At 40.4% G+C, this 18,870-nt stretch overlaps 1 protein-coding gene and 1 long non-coding RNA gene across 2 annotated transcripts; one reads left to right on the forward strand and one right to left on the reverse strand.

Moving 5' to 3' along the window:
- Positions 1–131: 131 nt before the first annotated feature.
- sgsm3 (small G protein signaling modulator 3) lies at positions 132–13,420 on the reverse strand. The gene is made up of 21 exons (XM_088332878.1): positions 13,249–13,420; positions 10,308–10,395; positions 10,135–10,220; positions 8,679–8,742; positions 7,980–8,191; positions 7,776–7,883; positions 7,435–7,578; positions 7,144–7,339; positions 6,888–7,033; positions 6,533–6,763; positions 6,135–6,317; positions 5,432–5,587; positions 5,300–5,354; positions 5,181–5,230; positions 4,947–5,099; positions 4,799–4,869; positions 4,605–4,653; positions 4,451–4,536; positions 2,189–2,311; positions 2,040–2,100; positions 132–788 (listed from the first exon to the last, which is right to left on the reverse strand). The coding sequence occupies exons 2-21, from the start codon at positions 10,312–10,314 to the stop codon at positions 705–707; spliced, it is 2,265 nt and encodes a 754-aa protein (XP_088189004.1). The 5' UTR covers positions 10,315–10,395; positions 13,249–13,420; the 3' UTR covers positions 132–704.
- Positions 13,421–13,544: 124 nt separating this feature from the next.
- Positions 13,545–16,745, forward strand: LOC148374131 (uncharacterized). Its single transcript, XR_015850128.1, has 3 exons — positions 13,545–13,586; positions 13,948–14,413; positions 15,123–16,745. It is a non-coding gene; the product is annotated as an uncharacterized LOC148374131 (long non-coding RNA).
- Positions 16,746–18,870: the final 2,125 nt, after the last annotated feature.

An 18,870-nucleotide genomic window follows, 5' to 3' on the forward strand; every position in this document is an offset into this window, starting at 1 on the left:
TTGTCTTTGTATATAGAGAATAGATTTAAAATAAGGAATACTGTAAATGTGTAATGCACTTTACTTGTTTCTAACCTCATTAAACCTCTATAACGACAACCAATTTGAATCCAAAATGAACATAGGTTACATGTGGGTGGCAAAACTGTTTAATGAACAGTGTTGACAATCACTGTTTAGGTAGGGCACATTCACACGCATTAGACAAAATCTCAAAGATTTTAAAGGCTATACCCGGCATGTGCAACCTTTGCACATACACATTTTAATGTGCGAGGAAAACAATATTCAAATATGCGTTTGTCTTACAATAATTTCATAAATTAAAGAAACAGGGAAAATAGCTGCACTGCATGAAATGTCTATTAAGACACCCTCAAGCATAAGCAAAAGATTGGTTGTGGGTGGGATGGGGGACAAAATACCTAGCTTAAATAAAGTGCGGCAGTCCTGTCGTTACAGAGGATTCTGTACTCCATTTTTACTTTTAACAATAAAACATTTTCAAATCATCTTCCAAAACCTCACTGAACAATTGCATTTTGATGCACAGTTTTCATTTAACCCAGTGACAGTAAATGGTAACCGGGGGTTACAGAGTCATTGAAATGCCTTAGTGTTGTCAAACGTGTATGTTTATACTATGTTCAAAGATCATAGAAAAACAACACTCCATTTTGGATATGCTTTTGGCTTATTTTTGTCTAGCCGTCGATGTCCCAGCTGAAGAGATGATGCTTTACCAGCATGTCCTGGACACCCTCTTTCAACGGCCTCTGCTCCTTCTCCTATGACATGGTGCACAAATTTGTCTCATCAGACGGTACACTGGAACACTTTACGGTGAATCCAAGAAATGTTTGATCCCAGTGGCTGACACAGATATAAGTTAATCACAGAAATAAAAAAGGTACCGTATTTCCCGCACTATAAGGCGCACCTAAAAGTTTTAATTTTTTTCAAAAGCTGACCATGCGCCTTGTAATAGTGCGCCTTATATATGGCTCAATATTAAATCGCAAGGTCTCGCAACTTACGCAACAGCCGCCGACTCGATTTTCCCCCGAACGTGGAGTAGTCCGTGGTATATGCTGGGATTTATATACCGGCGTTTCATTGGCTAACCAATGTGTCAATCATCAGTCAAATCGATCGCTATTGGCTAAAGTTATTTGGAGCCTAGGATTGGCTAGAGGGCCGAAACAAACCCTGCAATTGGCCGAAAAAGATGTGTCAATCATCCGTTAAATCGATCGCTATTGGCTGAAGTTATTCGGAGCCTCGGATTGGCTAGAGGGCCAAAACAAACCCTGCAATTGGCCGAAAAAGATGACTGAATATCAAGGTTGCTAAACTACACCATAAAGAAACATGTTTCATTATTCTGTATTTGTAAACATTTTACTCTCCTGGATTTACTACATTCACGGTTGTAAGAAGACCATGATTGCGTATCATTATTGAACAGGAGAACTTAGGTGAGCTATGCGGCTTTATATTTTCCCAGTATCTCGTTTTAGAACGATCTTGATGTTGCTGTGATGAGTTGAATGAATTAAACTCAATTCCAAGTGTTTATTGTCATATGCACAGTAAAGTTGCGAGCAAAAAAGAAAATAGAAACTAAGGAATGGTTGGCATTTCTTGAATCCCAAGACTTTAACCTTACAAATGATATTTGAAACGATGCATTTGAGTGACATCGTACGGACACCGCATCCGCACGTGTCTACGACACGTATTTGCTTCTTTGCAAGCTTTGGGAATGTTAAGGGGGTAATCAGTTTGACTGAATCATCTGACTGTTTTGTCGACGTTCCCATTGTAGCGCCTTATAATCCGGTGCGCTTTATCTATGGAAGATATAGGACCAAAAACTATTTTTTGGGGGTGCGCCCTATAACCCGGTGCGCCCTATAGTGTGGAAAATACGGTACTTTATATGAAATTATCAAAATTCCAAAAGCAGTAAGCATCAAGCTTTTGATACATTTTCCCACTGATCAGCTTCTCAAATCTTCCACATTCATCAAACTTACTTCTTTCTGCTCTGGTAATTCACAATCTTGAGAGAGACTGAAGGCAAACTTGGAAAGGACCCTGGAAAAGAAAAGTTACTGATAGCTTTCTCAACCACAAGTACCAATAAACAAAATTACTGCTAGCAATATTGTTTTTATATTCTTACCTGAGCTCACATTTGATCTGAACCCATCCTGGACTGCGAAGAAATGACCATGGATGATACCATTTCTCTACAGCCGCCATGCTGGAACACAGCACTTCCAGCCATAGGTGCAACACCTGTTCACTGTAATGTGCATAGTAGGATTTAGCATATTTTGAAACAAATCTCAATATGTTTATTATCTTTATCAGTCTGTGTTTTGTTTACTGGGGTCCTAAAGGTGTTTCTGTGTTTGTTAAAACAAAAAAAACAAAGCAAATTAAGAAGTAGTAAAAATCCTGCTTGGTTTGTGGGTGTGTGGTTTCAGTTCATCCAAATCAGGAGCGCTTGATCCAATTTAAGCACACTCCCAAAGTTTAGAGCGGGAGCGCGCACGTTGACGTGCATTGAAGATCAAGTTGAGAGAAGCCAAAATTTAAAACGTTAGCATGCATTAGAAACCTCACCGGTAAGTCCTTTTTGATCCGATTTAACTGTTTTTTGTTTCTGAGAGCACGCATTGTTTTGTTACTTTGCGTCGTTTGGCGTCGCTGTCTTAGCGATCATTGTTTCAGTTGAGTTTTGAGGTGGGGTGTATTGCTGCATTCCTGAAATGAGGGAAGTCAGATTCATCCCACCTGGATGGTACTAGATCCGACCACAAAGCATTCCAAGTGAATGTAAACAGTAAAGATGGCTCATCGCGAAACGTCCTTCTTTGTTCACTTTATTAAAATACATTTGAAACCTTGAGCAAACCTGCCTTCTCTTAAGTGCTCAAATTGTGGAGGAAAACAGCAGCTGAGGTCAAAAGAGCACACGTTAGTCATGTAAATTCTGTTCTACCATTCACCATGTTAGTCAATGGTAGAGGGGGTAAGAGCAGGCCTGGAAAACAAATCCAGTCCGGGTATATAAACCAGAACCCGCCCATACCAAACCTGACGGATTAATTCGATTTGATAAACAGAGCCCGAAGAAAACCCAGTTTTATTTTGCCGCCAAAGTGAACGAGATGCTTCATTTCGGCCGGGTCGGCAGCATCGAAGTGTGTGAGATTCGGCTGGAATACGCAGCTTTAGTTTAGCTGGGGCCGAGCGCCTCGGATCAAGTGTGCACTTCGAAGTCCAGCGCTAAAATCGACCGTTTTGCACCGAAGTGCGCATTTCGGCGAAGCAAACGAAAGTGAAACTAAAATTGATCAGACGGCACCTGAAAAGAAAATCAGATTACCAGCTGCAATTAGTGAAATATTTGGCCAAAAAGCAAAAAAAAAAAAAAAAAAAAAGCTCGTAAATCTTGTAAGCCATTGGCGAGAAGCAGAAATGATGTCTGACGTAAGGACCGTAGGTGCGGAAAGAGGTAACAGGCGCATCTACAGTGACACAGAGGATGAACATTTCTTTGGAGTTAGTGTTTTGGAGTTAAAGAACATGCTTACCAAAACTATCAGTTTATCTAAATAATTACTGGAGTAAAAGTAAGTGAATTCTTTGCAGATCTTCCACAAGGGAAGAAAAAAATAAAATAAAAAAAGCTGCGGGAGAGAAGTCCGGCCCAATTTAAGGATCGACAAAGATCTTACTTCTAGTCCATGGGCATTGCCAATTTGTCAACGTCAGATAGAAGCAATCAAAGTTGGGGTACATATTTCTTTTTACCGGCTTTGAGACTAGGACCTCCAACCTCGATTGTCATTTTAGTGATATTTTACTAGTCTGAGTTTGGAGAACATTTTTTTGGAAAGCAGCATACACGCATTATTGCTGCTTTCCAGAAAAGTGGGAAGTCCCAGTTTTGAAGTCAGGGTACATAATTATTCTCTGACTTCATAACTAGAATCTTCCACCTCAGGTGTCATTCCAATTATTTTTTCCTGGTCAAAGGTCTTAAAACTTAAACCTCCCACTTTGAGGTCGGAACTGGTGCCATTCGATAAATCCCACTTCCCACTTTTCTGGAACGCAGCATTAGACTGGGCACAGTCACATGACTGCACTTCTGCGGTGCGTTGGATTTTGGGTATTGTAGTTTTCTGTTGGAACATTTGTGGGGAGTCATGTCGCTCGTAAAATATCAGTTAATTGCTTTGTTTATTTAAAAATGAAAGAAAACTGTCGATTGTATTTTAGGTTTATAACATGACTGTCTGACTGACTGAATGCTGTTGATTGATCCAATAAAGGAAATTAAACATACAGTAAGAGCTGGAACACTTTGCTTCCTATGCGCCCTTTTGGTGGGGAGAAACCAAAAAAACGAACAGTCTGTGCGTCAACTCACTTGAGGCCGACACAAACTAGAGACCTGAACTTGACATCCATTTGAACATGAGCTGCATCATGGCTCAAGTTGACTGACTGCACTGCCTAAAGAGAGCAGACAGATGGGATTCAGACTAGGAAAATACATCCCTGGTTAGCAAACAACTACTCACCCGATATAGGAGCTCCTCTGGTGTCAACACTTTCCCATCTTCATCCAACCTGGATTAAAAAAATGTCACTGCAATAAACTTATACACCGATATACAAGCTGACTAAACTTCAATTATGTAATTTCAAGCTAAATCCTTGTTCGTGTGTGTGCAATTGTGTGAGGACATTCGAAGGAAAATGCGCATGATTTTACCTGTATGTTTTACATAACACTAGTCGAGAGTAGACAGAGTTAAAGTCCCTCTCCACTTCCCTGCTGGCTGCCTGAGAGAGAGAGAGGGGGGTGTCATTGTGGGGTTGTGAACAGGAAATTCAATTCTGTGGGATAAAAGTTACTGTACCTCTTCTATAAATAACCACGGATGACAGGGGCCGCCCAAAATGGAGGGTTTCTTAAGGCCGTGCATAAAGATTGCTTTCAAGGCCGGACAAAGAGTCCCTCTGGCTAGATCTGTCACAGCTTCTGTTACGGAGTCATCTCCCGCTAAAGAGTACTACATTCAGAAGGTGAGAGTGACAATTGTAGTCCAAAGTAACTAGCAATAGAAATAAAATCTAAGAAATGTAATATTTGCCTCTTTACTTCTTTCATCAAGAATCTCCACAAACTTTGCAGGGAACCAGCCTGTTGAGATAAAACATCATATTAGAAAAATCACAACAAAAAATATAGGAAACAACTGCATACACACACCTCGAAGGCCATTGAGCTCTCCAACCCAACAATGTTCATCTTTTTGTGAGACAATCTGCCAGGAAAATAACAGCTTTTTATTTGTCTCATGGTTAGCACAATTTGTGACGGGAATATGACGTCAAATCTCACAGTGATGATATCGTTCTTTCTGAAGCCCAACTCATCATCATCATGCCGCTCAAAATCCAACAAGGCCTTTGCTCGCCTCCGTCTGTTTCGTGACACCACCAGGAAGTTTTCGTGGTCTCTCTGGTGGCTCTCCATTGAATAGTCGGGAGTTAGTTCCTGCAGTGGAAGAACAATTGCAGAAAATATGAAATACACTTATAATTTTCAACCCGACCACATTTTGTTGTTTAGTCATCATAGGTATTCCAGGGAGGTGACGGAATGTTACAAAAGTTAAATACGTGAAAGAAATCCAGACTAAATGAATAATAGCAGCCTCAACTAGTCTGGCTGGTAATCTTTAAGAGGGTTGCACTTTTGCCGATCCAGGGTGATAAAGTCCGGCTATGTCAAGCCGGCTCAAGATATGTGGGATAAATGCGCGTTGACAGCCAGATCCAGAATCCCAGAAAGGAAAATAGAAAAGTGCCACTCATCGTCTTTTAAGGCCAAAGACCAACAGCTACTTATAGAATATCTATGAATATGGGCTAGCTGCAGGGAAAAAAAAATCACTATAGTAACTGAGCCTGAGCTAAATTTATTTTGCTTTCATGCTACCAACTTCAGGCTAACTTCTCCCAAAATAATAACAATATCCTGGCTTGATCCATTATTGTGGTTTCATGCAATGCGACCCACAAGAATATTGTTGTGAACTTACAGTTGTGGAGTGTCGTGGGTCAAGACAGTGGAAATGCTCGGAGGTGCGAGTTATAGCCTCTCGAAGTGCTGCTACCAGCTCAGTTTGCTTGATGTTCTTAGACTTGAGAGCTTCGGCCTCGTCCTCTCCGAACAGCAGAGAGCTTAGAGTGGACTTTCGACGCAGGGACTGCCTTCTCACCACCTGCACAGAGATTTAACCTTATGTTTGATGACTCCATCTGAACAACTATTTTGGTTGGTGACGAGAGGCAAAATAAGTTTTGGTTTGTTTTTACTTGATTTTTATGTTGATTATTTAAATGTCAACAGAACACAACAATGCAAAAACAAAACTGACCGTATCTGTTCGGTTAACTCTCATAAGTGAATATACAACAGTTCCTTTTAAGATCTGACCTTGTTGATATTGGAAGTGAGTGACAGGGTGCCATTCTCGAGCTGATTCTGCTCGTTTAAGATGTAGGCGAGGTGCTTGTGCCGGTGGGCATCCAGTGTATCCTGTGACAGATTCCCTGCCAACCGTAACGCTTCCCCAAGAACTGCAGGACCATCTCTTAACTGGCTTGGCAAGTCAGACAGTGTATTAAAAATGGAGGCTGAGTTCTCTGACGATATGAGCTCCTCCTCCTGAGGTAGCAGAGACAATTTAATTGATATTCATATCAGCAACAGTAAATTATTTAACATATGAAATGTTGCAATGTAAAATTTAAAAAAAACATTTCTGAGGATATGTACACTCCGTCCAAACCTTGATCTTAAGCATTCCCAGTGTGATTTGAAATAGCACCATGGAGCCCTGATAGAAAAGGAGGTCCCAGATCCTGAGGAGCAAACGGATGTCCACAACACTGGCAAATGATGTCAGGAACCAGTGCAAAGTAATCAGAGACAGCTCTAAATGTTAGGGAGAGATTGTTTCATTTAGTACTTATTCAACACTCATGAATCTGTCATCAGAAATACTCAGGTCTAAAATCCTAAATTTTGACGTCAACAAACCTTACCAATGTCATGCTCTTGTAAAAGTCGGTCAAGGGCCGGCAGGTACTGAACTATGAGCTGACGGAGAACCCTCTGGTCTGTTTGGACACCAAGCAGGGTGGAAGAGAAGTAGGAAGGAGGAAGGAGATCTTCAATCAGGGCACACATCATCCATAACACATCCTCTTCCTCCATGAAGAGCAACAGACAAGAAACCACCTAAAAACGGATATTGAGGCATTCAAGATGGAGAAATGATGACACAACCAGCAACACTAGAGGAGAAGAGTATATTTTGAAAGATAAACATTTACCATCCCTGTTCCCTGGCAGTACCCAATGTCAGGGTAAAGCCAGGCCAAGCCTCGAAGTACACGCCGCAGTCTAGGGACGCCGACACTTGTTAGGCTACTAAAGCACACGTTGGTGGGCATCGTCCGCAACAAATCCTTTTCTATCTAAGGGAAGAATCAGGGAAATACGATAATTCAAAACACTACGTTTGCCTTCGTCTGTATAAGTGTTGCGGGCACTCTAGAAAGGCTCTCATTTGCAAATTCAATAAGAGTCAGCAAGTACACACAAAAATGAGATGTTGCATGTCAAAGGGAGTATCCTTGAAAAAACAATGACATGAAACATCCCAGGTTTTCACCTGTTTGGCTGTGGGCGCATCATCATTGGAGCTGTTCTTGATGATTTCTTTATAGGAGATTTCCGAGGTCCTCTTCTTTTGCAGCGCTCCAGACAGGCGCATCCATAACTGGCAAAGAGAAAATACGTGGTTTATATAACTTCCTGACAAATGATCACGCCCAATTTTGTGAAATATGTTGAAAAAACAGCACATGTGCATTACCTGTGGCCTCATGCTATGTGGAATGCCCCCCAGTACAAGCGCACGCAGGCGCTCTGAGCGTGGGAGGACGGGGGCAATGAGATCCCAAGTAAGGTCACCCACTGTGTGATTATGTGTAAATTCTAAATGGGCTTGCCAGCGCAATCTCCGTTGAGGATTTTCACGTTGTGGAGAGCCTTCAGTGCCCATCCAAGGGTTAGGATCATTAGTCTCTGCAGGTTAAGAGAGGAAAATGGCATGTTCAGAAATGGTTCACCCCAAAAAAAAAATCAGCGTGTAGTAGTCAACAATGGTTGGCAACTCAAATGATTTTTTTAAAAAAACTTTTTAAGTTTATTTTGAATGTTAGTAATTTTGCTTTTCCAATGTACTTGAACTGAAATCAAGTAATTCAAAGTGCAACAAAATCCTGAGCTACAAACAGGCAGTGGCCTTATCCGATTTTCTTTATAAAACTGACAAACTCAAAGACGGAACAATCGAGGAAAAGAAACACTGATTTAAATAATGATTATTTCACAGATGGAGAGGACAAAGACCTATTGATGAGTTAAGATCAAAACAAGATCACATGTATGGACTGTTCAAGTGGAGCAAATTCAAACACATCATTTGAATATTTTGTAAATATTTCCACTGAAAAAGACAAGGGATATTACTCACAAAGAATTGGTGGTGTCCCCCTGAGTTAAACATTACCTTCAGTGTCCACTCTGAAGCCAAATTCATCATACTTGAGTCCATTCTGTTCCAAGTTCTCTCTCTGTATAAGGCAAATCAATATTATAATTCTATTTGAAGAAAAATGAGATATTGACATTATAGAAAAAACAGCGCTTGTAATATTCTACACCACCAACAACTTCCACAAAAATAAACCTCTGCAGACGTTTATCATATTTGTTTGTCATCTTTTTAAGAAGCACTTGTTTTGCTTATCGCAATGTGTATCGTATTTTCATCACCATAAGGTGCATCATAATTTAGGGCGCAGTATTAGTTACCCCATAGCTGTATTCAAAAGACACAAGCACACACAAGGTGCACCTGATGATAGAGTGTGGGTTTTCTATTCAATAAGGACACCAACATTTCCCCCTTCCCCCTACAGTTAACATGGTGTCCTCTACTAAACCAACAAGAACACACGGGTGCATATGTCAAAATAGAGAAGGAGCAACACATACCGGTGTATATAAAAATAGAGCAGTGTTAAAACTCAGTTTTGTTGGGCTTAATTTAATATTATTGTCAAAGTACTAATACATATTTATCATCAATAGGCATGGGCCAGTACAATGAATATAAATCAATCCCATATTCTGTCAATTAAAATTAGGTATGGGTCATAACACTGACAAAACAATAACTAAAAAAAAAAGAAAAGAAATAAATTATTTTAACTGTTTTTTTTCAGCATCGAATCAAACAAAGACTTCACCCTCTGTTTCTTAATTGAACTGCTGTGTTAAGCGGGCAGTGAAAGTGCCAAGTTTACTTTCTTCGCTGCGGGCATGTTCCGTGTCTTGCGGCTCCTCGAGAAATGATGCCGGCTTTATGTAATTTTTACGATCTCACGGCTTCATTATACATTTTCTGCAGATATGTACATGAGAAGTTATACACTAGAAGAAGACTGCGTGTAGATGTAAAATATACCATGGCAAAGTACTGCTGCTATTGCAACAATGGTGCTAAGAATAAGAAACCAGCCTCCAAAAGCAGAATCCTGTTCCTCACCAACAATGCACAAAAAGGGTCAGGTGCACACGGGGCTTGAGATGGCACACTTTGGCATTGAGGCACAGTTTGATTTTGATGCATTGAATCAATCACAACATTGTGGATAACACATATAAATGTCATACACAATGAATACCCAAACTTCCCCCTTTAATAGTCTCCCCTACTACGTCCACAACACGGACCGACCACTGCACTATAGGGCGTACCACACATTTTGAAGAAAATCAAATACTTGCATGTGTGGCTCATAGTTGTGAAAATCGGGTATTTTTTCTCTAATAAATCGCCAATATACAAACAATTACTGTAATGGCCAGCATGACTCATGGCATTTCCTCACAATATATACCATATGTTTAGCAATCATTAATCTGGGCATAAAAAACAAGACAGGAAGTCATGTTCTTACTTGATGATACTTTGCCAAGATTTCCTGGGGCCACATGCTTGGAGTGAGGGCTGAGAAAGGCCCACCCGGGGCTGGAGTGTATGTACCTAAAATAGAGACAACCAAATAAATTACAAAAACAAGCAGGGCGGAAGAAAACAGACACATTCAAAATGGGTGGGAATTAACTATACCTGACATGATACTGGACTCTAGAGTGATGCCTTTTCTATCCAAAGACCGCTGTCACTCTGAAGTCGGGTACTGTCGTAGCTCCAGGATCTGCAATCACATAACAGCGCAAAGTGATTCAATTTGCTGCTCAGCTGAACCGGAAGCTACTTTTGCATAATGAAAGAGACGATTTGTGGCAAGAATGGGGAAAAAAAATAGGAAGGAGCAAAACAACGACATACCCTATTATGACCACATGATGGCTTTTTTTTTCCACAAACAGGCTAATTTATTTTCTTCACATTCCGTTCTTTTGCATTCCCAGTTAACTACTCTGACCAACAAATCATAAAGATCGTCTTATGATCTCTCAAGGGGCCTCAGATAGGATTTAAGATCAACTTCCACATTACTTTTTCCTCTGGCGAACAGATTTGAATTGCTCATTTTAAGCAAAAAATATAAAATAAAACTTGCATTCATTTCATTCACCATCCATTCTAATTTTTAAGAGTCCATTTTGACACATTAATATAACTTTATAATTTTACCTCTTTACTGACCCTACTCAATAAATGTGACAAACTACAATTAAAGAGAGGGATGTCTGTATATGCCCAAGACACACCACAGGAAATGTTGCTACCACGACCCAAGTGGTTAAGGGAAAGCCAAAAGAAATGGGATTTTCAAAGAACATGCAATACAATATTACACCTGAATACTTCATAGAAAACTAGTAAAAACTTGGCATCACAACTGGTTTATTCATTCACAACAAACTTGGTAAGTACTGGAAGATATTGCCTCATTGTTCCATGTGTAACCAGACAAAACCAGCACAGCAGCAGAATTCTTTCATTCCACAGAATCCAAAGGAGGATTTGGGATTTAAGAAAGCTGAGAAATCAATTTGAGAATGGCGGAATGGCCAAGCAGCTTTGGGCAGTGGGGTGGTTGGGGTTTTAACTCAGAGGAGTTTTGGGATTTGAGAGTCTTGCCAATAGCTCCACTTTAATCACCTGCCAAGAATTGTGACAAACTTTCTGACAAGTTGAATATGTAACAGAAAAGTTTCCAATGTATTCATCCGCAAAAGACAACACCGACTACTTGCAGTCAACAGGTTGAATCCACTGTTAGGTCAGATTATATATACATATTATATATAATTACATTTGCTAATAGCAATGAACATAGATATGAATTAAAAATGCAATAAAATAAAAAATTCAAAGTGCATGTAAAGCTCGACTCTTGAAGTGAGCAATCATTGCTAATAATTGTTTTTGCCTCAGATAATAACGTGACACATCAGAATAGTGTACTATAGTGCAATCAGTGTAAGAGCAGCTTGAGTGATTGGGCTGTTTCTACAGTGATTGGCCGTTTTTACATTTTACAGCAGATACTTCATTTCATTATATCAGAAGAGAGGTCAGGACCAGAAATCATGGCCAGCGTAGCTCAAACCAAAACTACACTTGCAAGACTTAAACTCATCTAGAGAGACAACAACATCGAAGTAAAATTTAAAAAAATAATAAAGCAGACTCATGCAAGTGCTGTTTACTTTCCACTTCTACACTTGTGTGTCATAGACTCTCACAGTTAAGTTGGAAAGGAAAATCCAAACCATGGTGTTGCGATGCTACAAAACCCACGGGACAATTGAAAGTGCCTAACATCATCAGAGGGCACATTGTACCCAATGTAAAACTATTGTAAACTGTTCGTGGAAAACTGCAGTGGTATGGTCACGTCATAATATTATCAGTACTAGCCAAGCTCATATTCCAGCACAAAAAAACAAGTTGGCAGAAGGAGAGAAAACAAGAAAAACGAGTGGATCGACAACATCATGTAATGGTCTGTAGTTTGCAGCAATCTGTGGTCTGTGCAGCCCTTTGAGACACTTTGTGATTAAGGGCAATACAAATAAACATGACTTGACTAATGGGCAAGTGCCAACTCTGCCACAAATCCAATGCAGGCCAGAAACTGTCAGCAGTGGATAGAGCTGTCCAGAGTTGCATCCTTAGAGATGCCGGACAAGGTTAAGGAAGCCGTGAACCAAACTGAAAATCTACCATTTGTGAAAAAAATAAATATAGATATATGATTTTTAATATTTCTATCAGTCAAGCGGTTGATTTCAAATCCATACATTATTCTTATGTTTTAAATATCCAAGTGCTACAAGAACTCAATTCTTTATTTCACCAGATCACACAAAGTGGATCTGAGCAAATGTATTTTTCTCTACTTGAAATGTCCTCTCAAATGGAAAAACGACAGTTTTAACTATACTTGCCTTTATTTACCATGGATAAACAGTGATCAAAATTGTGGATTTAATTTTGTCACCGCATTGGAGTACGGACATAAGAGCGCAACACTGTGACTCATGCTTTAATATGCACGAGTGAATAAACTCCATCCACAAAAATAGGAATAATACGACGCTTAGAGATAGATGAGCCACTTTATTTTTAATCCACTTAAAGGAAAGACGTAATGCATTCCCCATTCGCCGTGCAACAGGGGAAAGATTTCCTCCGATTCGAAACTGTTCTATATACGTCAACAATTTTGTAATGTTGCGAAAAGCTCCGCATATGCACTTGCATCGTGTCACTTTTGTTTAAGAATATGCACAGAAAATTGGTCGTGGGAGCAACGACCCCACGCATCTTCAGATGACGTATATTGACTCTGCATGACGTCAAATCAGTCTAGCTCCTGCTAAATGTATTACTTTTAAGGCCAATATGATCTTTATGACCCTATAAAAACACATAGTTGTTGCCGTTGTTTCCACTTGGATAATAAGCATACGGGTGCTAGAAAACATAAGCAGTTTGTAACATTGCAATGTGTTCTTACAGCTGTCAGCTACTTTTAGCATATGGCTAAAACCTATCTGAGAGCTAAGCAAACCAACAAACTAGCCAAACTTACTGTGGCATTCATCAAGCTTGTTGTGAGCGCCAGATGCCTTGCAAACAATGGCGAAAAGATCAAATCGCTAAATGCTGCGCCATGACGTGTCTCTCAATGGTTGAATATGCACCTGCTAACGACGTGTAGCTTGCCTGTATCCCTGCACTTGTCAAAAGCCTTCTTCCTAAGCCTTTCGGGACAAATAGTCCCACATCCCGGAACTACACTCCTGTGACGTTATCTTCCTAGTATCCTTCCGCGCAGGAAAAGATGACGTAGCACATCGAGTCGTTCATTCATTTTACACTAGGAGTCTCAAACCCAAATGACTGGGGACCGCCGAAGTCTTGGTAATAGTAAGTTTGGACCATAAACTTTGAGAAAGTATTCCACTGTTGTGATGTCTAATATTTATATTATTTAAATCAAAATAAGACCTAAAAACAGTAAATGAGACAAAGCAGGCTCTTTTGATGATTTAATCCAGCCCGCCATACATTCTTGCGTATGTAAAACAAAGAGGATAATTTCAATCAAATGTTATGATTTGTATCAATGAATGCAAACCAAATGCTCCCTCCTAAATCTACAGGACAGTTAATGATATACTCTAAGATTTAGTAGGCCCAGCCAAGTAGTTAGATCTGATGTAATCTAATCTTATTGCCAAAGCAATGCTAAAACTTTTTGTTGCTGTTTTAAACCATTACAACTTAGTGTGGTTCTCCACCTGCACTAAGGCTGACCAGCAGGCGCTCCATTGTGTGGTGAAAGCACCCGGGAAAGTTATGGTAACATCTCTCCCCGAGATCAGCACCACCTACACCACTTGCTGTCTGAGAACACAACATTCTGCGGAACCAGCACCATCCTGCTCACTACCTTTTCCACCCGCCGCCCTCAAGGAAGGGATACCAGTTAATACCAGCCAGAACATTTAGGCTGAGTCCCATTCTTCGCACTTTCACTCGCTATGTGCCCTAGTCACTCGGTTTGCGCGTTCACGTGAAAATGGGGTGTGTCCCGATACTCTCAAGACCGAGGCAGAAGTGCCCTCAAACCAAGTCGTAACCACTTCAAGACCGAGGGGGCTCTCGACCTCACTTGGCAGCGAAGTGACTACCCAGAAGGCTTTGCGAATTCTCAATATCAACAAACATGCCCGAAAAGGAACCACACAAATGTAAGTAGTTTTCCACAACCACGCATGTATTTGCAATAAAATGTATTGAGATATCTTAGTTAGACGTAAATGCAATAGAAAATCGTATTTTCGCGTTAAAACACGAACATTGCAAAATCGCTACTTTACGAAGTGCACTAATCTACCAAGGGAGCTGGCAAAAAAAAAACCTTCACGCTACAAACTGTAAAGTAGGATAACTGTGCAGAAAATCACGGTTCAGCCCATCCCTGTTTTTATCTTAAACGAGTCGTGCTTTTCATGTACATGGCCAGTCGCTAAAGGAGCATAGTCAGAATACCGTTCTGGACATAAGCGCTTGTTTACTGCACACAATTTCGGGTGTCGTGTTTTATTTACAATATGATTCTTTCATGTGAGATCAGAATGCATTAGTTTTCATCATGCATTACGAGTAATGTCTCCGAATTTCACGTGGAAATACAGTTGAAACAAACTACTATCACATAGTTCACTGTCTTCTCTGTAAACACATATTAAGTGAACGAATTACCTTCTCAAAATGTTGTCCAAATGTGGAGACAATTCTAAAGCATATGTGATGCTGGCCAATAGAAGGCTCATACAGCCATAAGAATAACATGTCAATTTCATGTCTCACATCAACTAGTTGAGCATCGTATACACAGTTGTTTTTGTACAATACATCAGCATTAAGTAATTCTTGTTTTTTCCACCCAACCTAAAGGCCATTGTAGAACGTCCCGTGGAAGAGCTGGTCACCATCACAGCTACCACGCCATCCACACCACCGGGCACGTCGTTGGCACCTTCTAATCCGGCGCCAAACCCCAAATCACCCAGAAAAAAAAAGGAAGCACGATACACTCCTTGACTTTTTGAAAGTGGAGTCTGCCGGAGTGAGGAAAAGTCTCGAAGAAACTGTGGCCAAAACTGAGCGGTTCCCGTCCTTTTTGGGAAGCTCGTGGACAAATTTCCAGAACAGTGACATCTCTGCAATGTTTCCCTTTGTTTTATAAAAGGAAAATATTTTTTTTTATTAAGAACTCAATGAAGTTCCAGTTTGTGTTTTCCAGCTTCATGGAAGTATTGGTATATTTTTGTTAAAATTTGTGACACATTATTTATTTACTATTATGTATTTTGGCCCAATGTGAGTTTGTTTTTCTGAAAGTAAAGTATTTAAGCTGGAGTGATTTGTAGTTGTTTTCTGTCCAACAGTCACATAGTTCACACGCAGTATCTCACATCATTATGAAATAAACCACCAAGGTGTTACTCAAAATGAAGATGTTTATTGAATAGTAATGCAGAAAAGCACATAATGCAAATGTGGGTCTGACTTAAAGAGCCTAAAATATGGCTTTTGGGCAATTTATTCCATATTAACTGTGGACAATTCTTTGTACGGTGGACCTGGGAACCCTGAAGACCCGTGACACCACACGGTAGGACAGAGCGTGGGCCAGCCAGTACACGTAGATCAGGACCTCCAGCCATGGCCCTGTTCCCTCTTTAGCAGCTCCTGCAGGGCCCACATAACCTTCTTGCTCAACCTTAAGTCCTGAATGAGTTCTGACTCCACATCCAACCATAAGCACAGGATGGGAACATTCCTGTCCAACCTGTCCATGCTTATGGGACAGCCACTCTGGAACACAATAGAAAACAAACATTTTAGACATAAATGTGGGCATAGAAAAGAAAAAGACCGCTTTAACTGTGATGTAAGCATCATGAAAAAATGTTGAAATTTTTTTGGTTTGAACAAATTTATTGACACTAATAACAAAAAAAACAATCATGACAATCACAACAGCAATCAAGCACATTCACAATATTATATTCCAATATGATGTTATTAACAGCAAACACAATGTGAGGGTTTGAACAACCCTTCTCGAAAATCCTATTTGCAATCAAGCATATTCACAATTTCATTATATGATATCTTTGTTAGTGTCAATAGATCTGTCCAAGCCAAAGTCGATTGTCTTTTTTGGTCTGAACAAATCCCTTGACACCAACAACAGAAAACAATCATGACCAAACAACAGCAATCAAGCACCTTTTTTATATCCAATGACAACTCTTTTGAATTAAATTCCTTATGAACTAAGGTTTTTGGGTCGTACAGGGAAGTTTGGTGACGATATTATGTCAGCTAAAGGGTCAGGTGGACTGTTCTTGTGTTTGTTTACGTTTCGTCATGTCACAGATTCAAGACCCCTACTATATGTCATAAAATGGCATTAAGATACTAATAAGTAGATTGCCATTTATGTCTACACAAACATAGGGTATTATGTGAACGTGCATTGTATGTTAACTCTTACTGTATTTGACCGAACGGGTCATTTTTTTTTAATGAGTGTACGTACCTTGTAAAGATGAATCAGCACTACATAGCGCCGAAGCTGTCTTCAGTATAGCAAATTTCTCCTCCGTTGATTGGAGACACGGAAAAGATGATTAGCTTTCAGGCAATCGGTAATAACACAGCAGTAGCGGGCATTTTTAACGTTGCACGAACTCTCCAACTGACACACTACAGGTTGAGACTCGAGTTGTTTACATGTGACGTAGACCAATACGTCACTGAGGTCTACAGCCAATTAATATTACCGCCATCTCCTGGACAGGGGTGGAACCTTGCAAGTCTTGTCCAAACCATCTCCGCTTTGCACTTCACTCGCGGAGGGCACTCCTCTTCGAGGGACCTCACTGGAGGGTCCTCAGGGCCGAGTGAGAGAAATGGGATTGGGCCTTAGACTAGCCAACAGTCTATATTCCCAGGCTATAAGGCACAGGGGTCAAACAGGCGGCCCGTGGGCCAGATCAGGCCCGCTAAAGGATTGAATCCGGCCCGCGAGACAACACTCAGAGAAGCGCAAGAGAAAAACAAGCTGCATGTTGAAATATTTCAACTTGATGTTGCCAAATCCAGGTGCCTCTCACAAAGACACTGTACTTGTATTTATTTCTCTCTCATTGCAACATGGCGGCGCGCATGGATGCTGCTGCAGCTAGTTGCTCTCCAGCTAATCTTCTATTTACTGCCGTTCTCTGCTCTTTTTTGCTTTCTTTTTTGGACACATGCGTGGGCAAAAATACTTACAGTAGGGCCGAACTTATTTGGTTGGGTAGGCGTCTAAATTTCTACTCTTCGGGCACTTTTACACCGCCTATGATATACCGGGCGAACTTCAAAGAGATCCAGCTATCCCTCCTAATAAACGACGACAACTGCGCCGTAAAGACAGAAAACAGAAGCGTGGTTGCCGTGCGGGCAGATGTGTGAATCGTGTGAAGTCAAAGAAGCAAAAAGGACGCGAGGATGTGACTAATTCCACCATTCATTCCTCGCCGGACAACCGACACTTTATACTCAACGCTCACGAACCGCCCCAAAGGCGACATCTTTTGACGATCTCTACAAAGACTACAAAGACTTCAGCTAAGTCAAATGATTCAGCAAAGCTAAAATTTGGTCTTTTAAATATTAGATCGCTTGCTCCTAAAGTTTTACTTGTTGATAACATTATTCGTGATTATAAACTTAACTGTATGGGTCTTTGTGAAACTTGGTTACGCCTGGATGAGTATTTAGCGCTAAATTATGCTTCTCCCCCAGATTACGAGAGTAGCCATATAGCACGCACATTGAAAAAGGGTGGCGGTGTCGCGCTCATTTCTGAAAAATCGCTTAAATTTAATCCTCGTACCTCTAATAATTACAAGGCGTTTGAGGCTCTGTGATGCGGTCCTCTCTATTGTCAATTTATGTAATAACTATCTATCGCGCACCTGGGCCATACACAACTTTCTTGGACGAATTTGCTGAACTTTTGTCTGAACTAGTAACCTATGCAGACAAAATTATAATTATGGGGGACTTTAACATTCATATGAACTCCCTACTCAGTTCACTTACTATTGCGTTTAGGTCTCTAATTGATGTTTTAATCAACTGGTTGATTTGCCAACCCATAAAGATGGAAACACGCTACAGTAGACTTGGTTCTGACTCAAGGAGTTTTAACCTCAAACATTATGGTGTTACCGTGTACTACCGTTATCTCGAATCATTATTTAGTTACATTTGAGGTGCTAGCTAAATGTAGTGTTAAAAAAAGCTGAAGGATTTAGCGGACGCAATATAAGCACTGGCACAGTTTCTGAGCTCTTTGAACTCCTTCCTGGAGCAGTTGCGTCCTTTCCTTCATACAATGGCTTGATTGACTCACTCATGAATGAGTTCAATACTATCCTGACTAGTGTCCTAGATTCAATAGCGCCCATAAAGCTAAAATCACGTCTTAAAAGACGCACGCCTTGGTTTACTGATGAAACTAGAACCCTTAAACAAGAATGCAGGAAATTGGAAAGAAAATGGCGCACTACCAAGCTTGAGGTTTTCCATCAAACCTGGTGTGTCAGCTTGTTAAAATATAAAGTGGCCCTTGCCTCTGCAA

Source organism: Urocampus carinirostris, chromosome 1, assembly GCF_059441175.1.
Source record: "Urocampus carinirostris isolate Australia breed hairy pipefish chromosome 1, RoL_Ucar_1.0, whole genome shotgun sequence".
NCBI classification, from domain to species: domain Eukaryota; kingdom Metazoa; phylum Chordata; class Actinopteri; order Syngnathiformes; family Syngnathidae; genus Urocampus; species Urocampus carinirostris.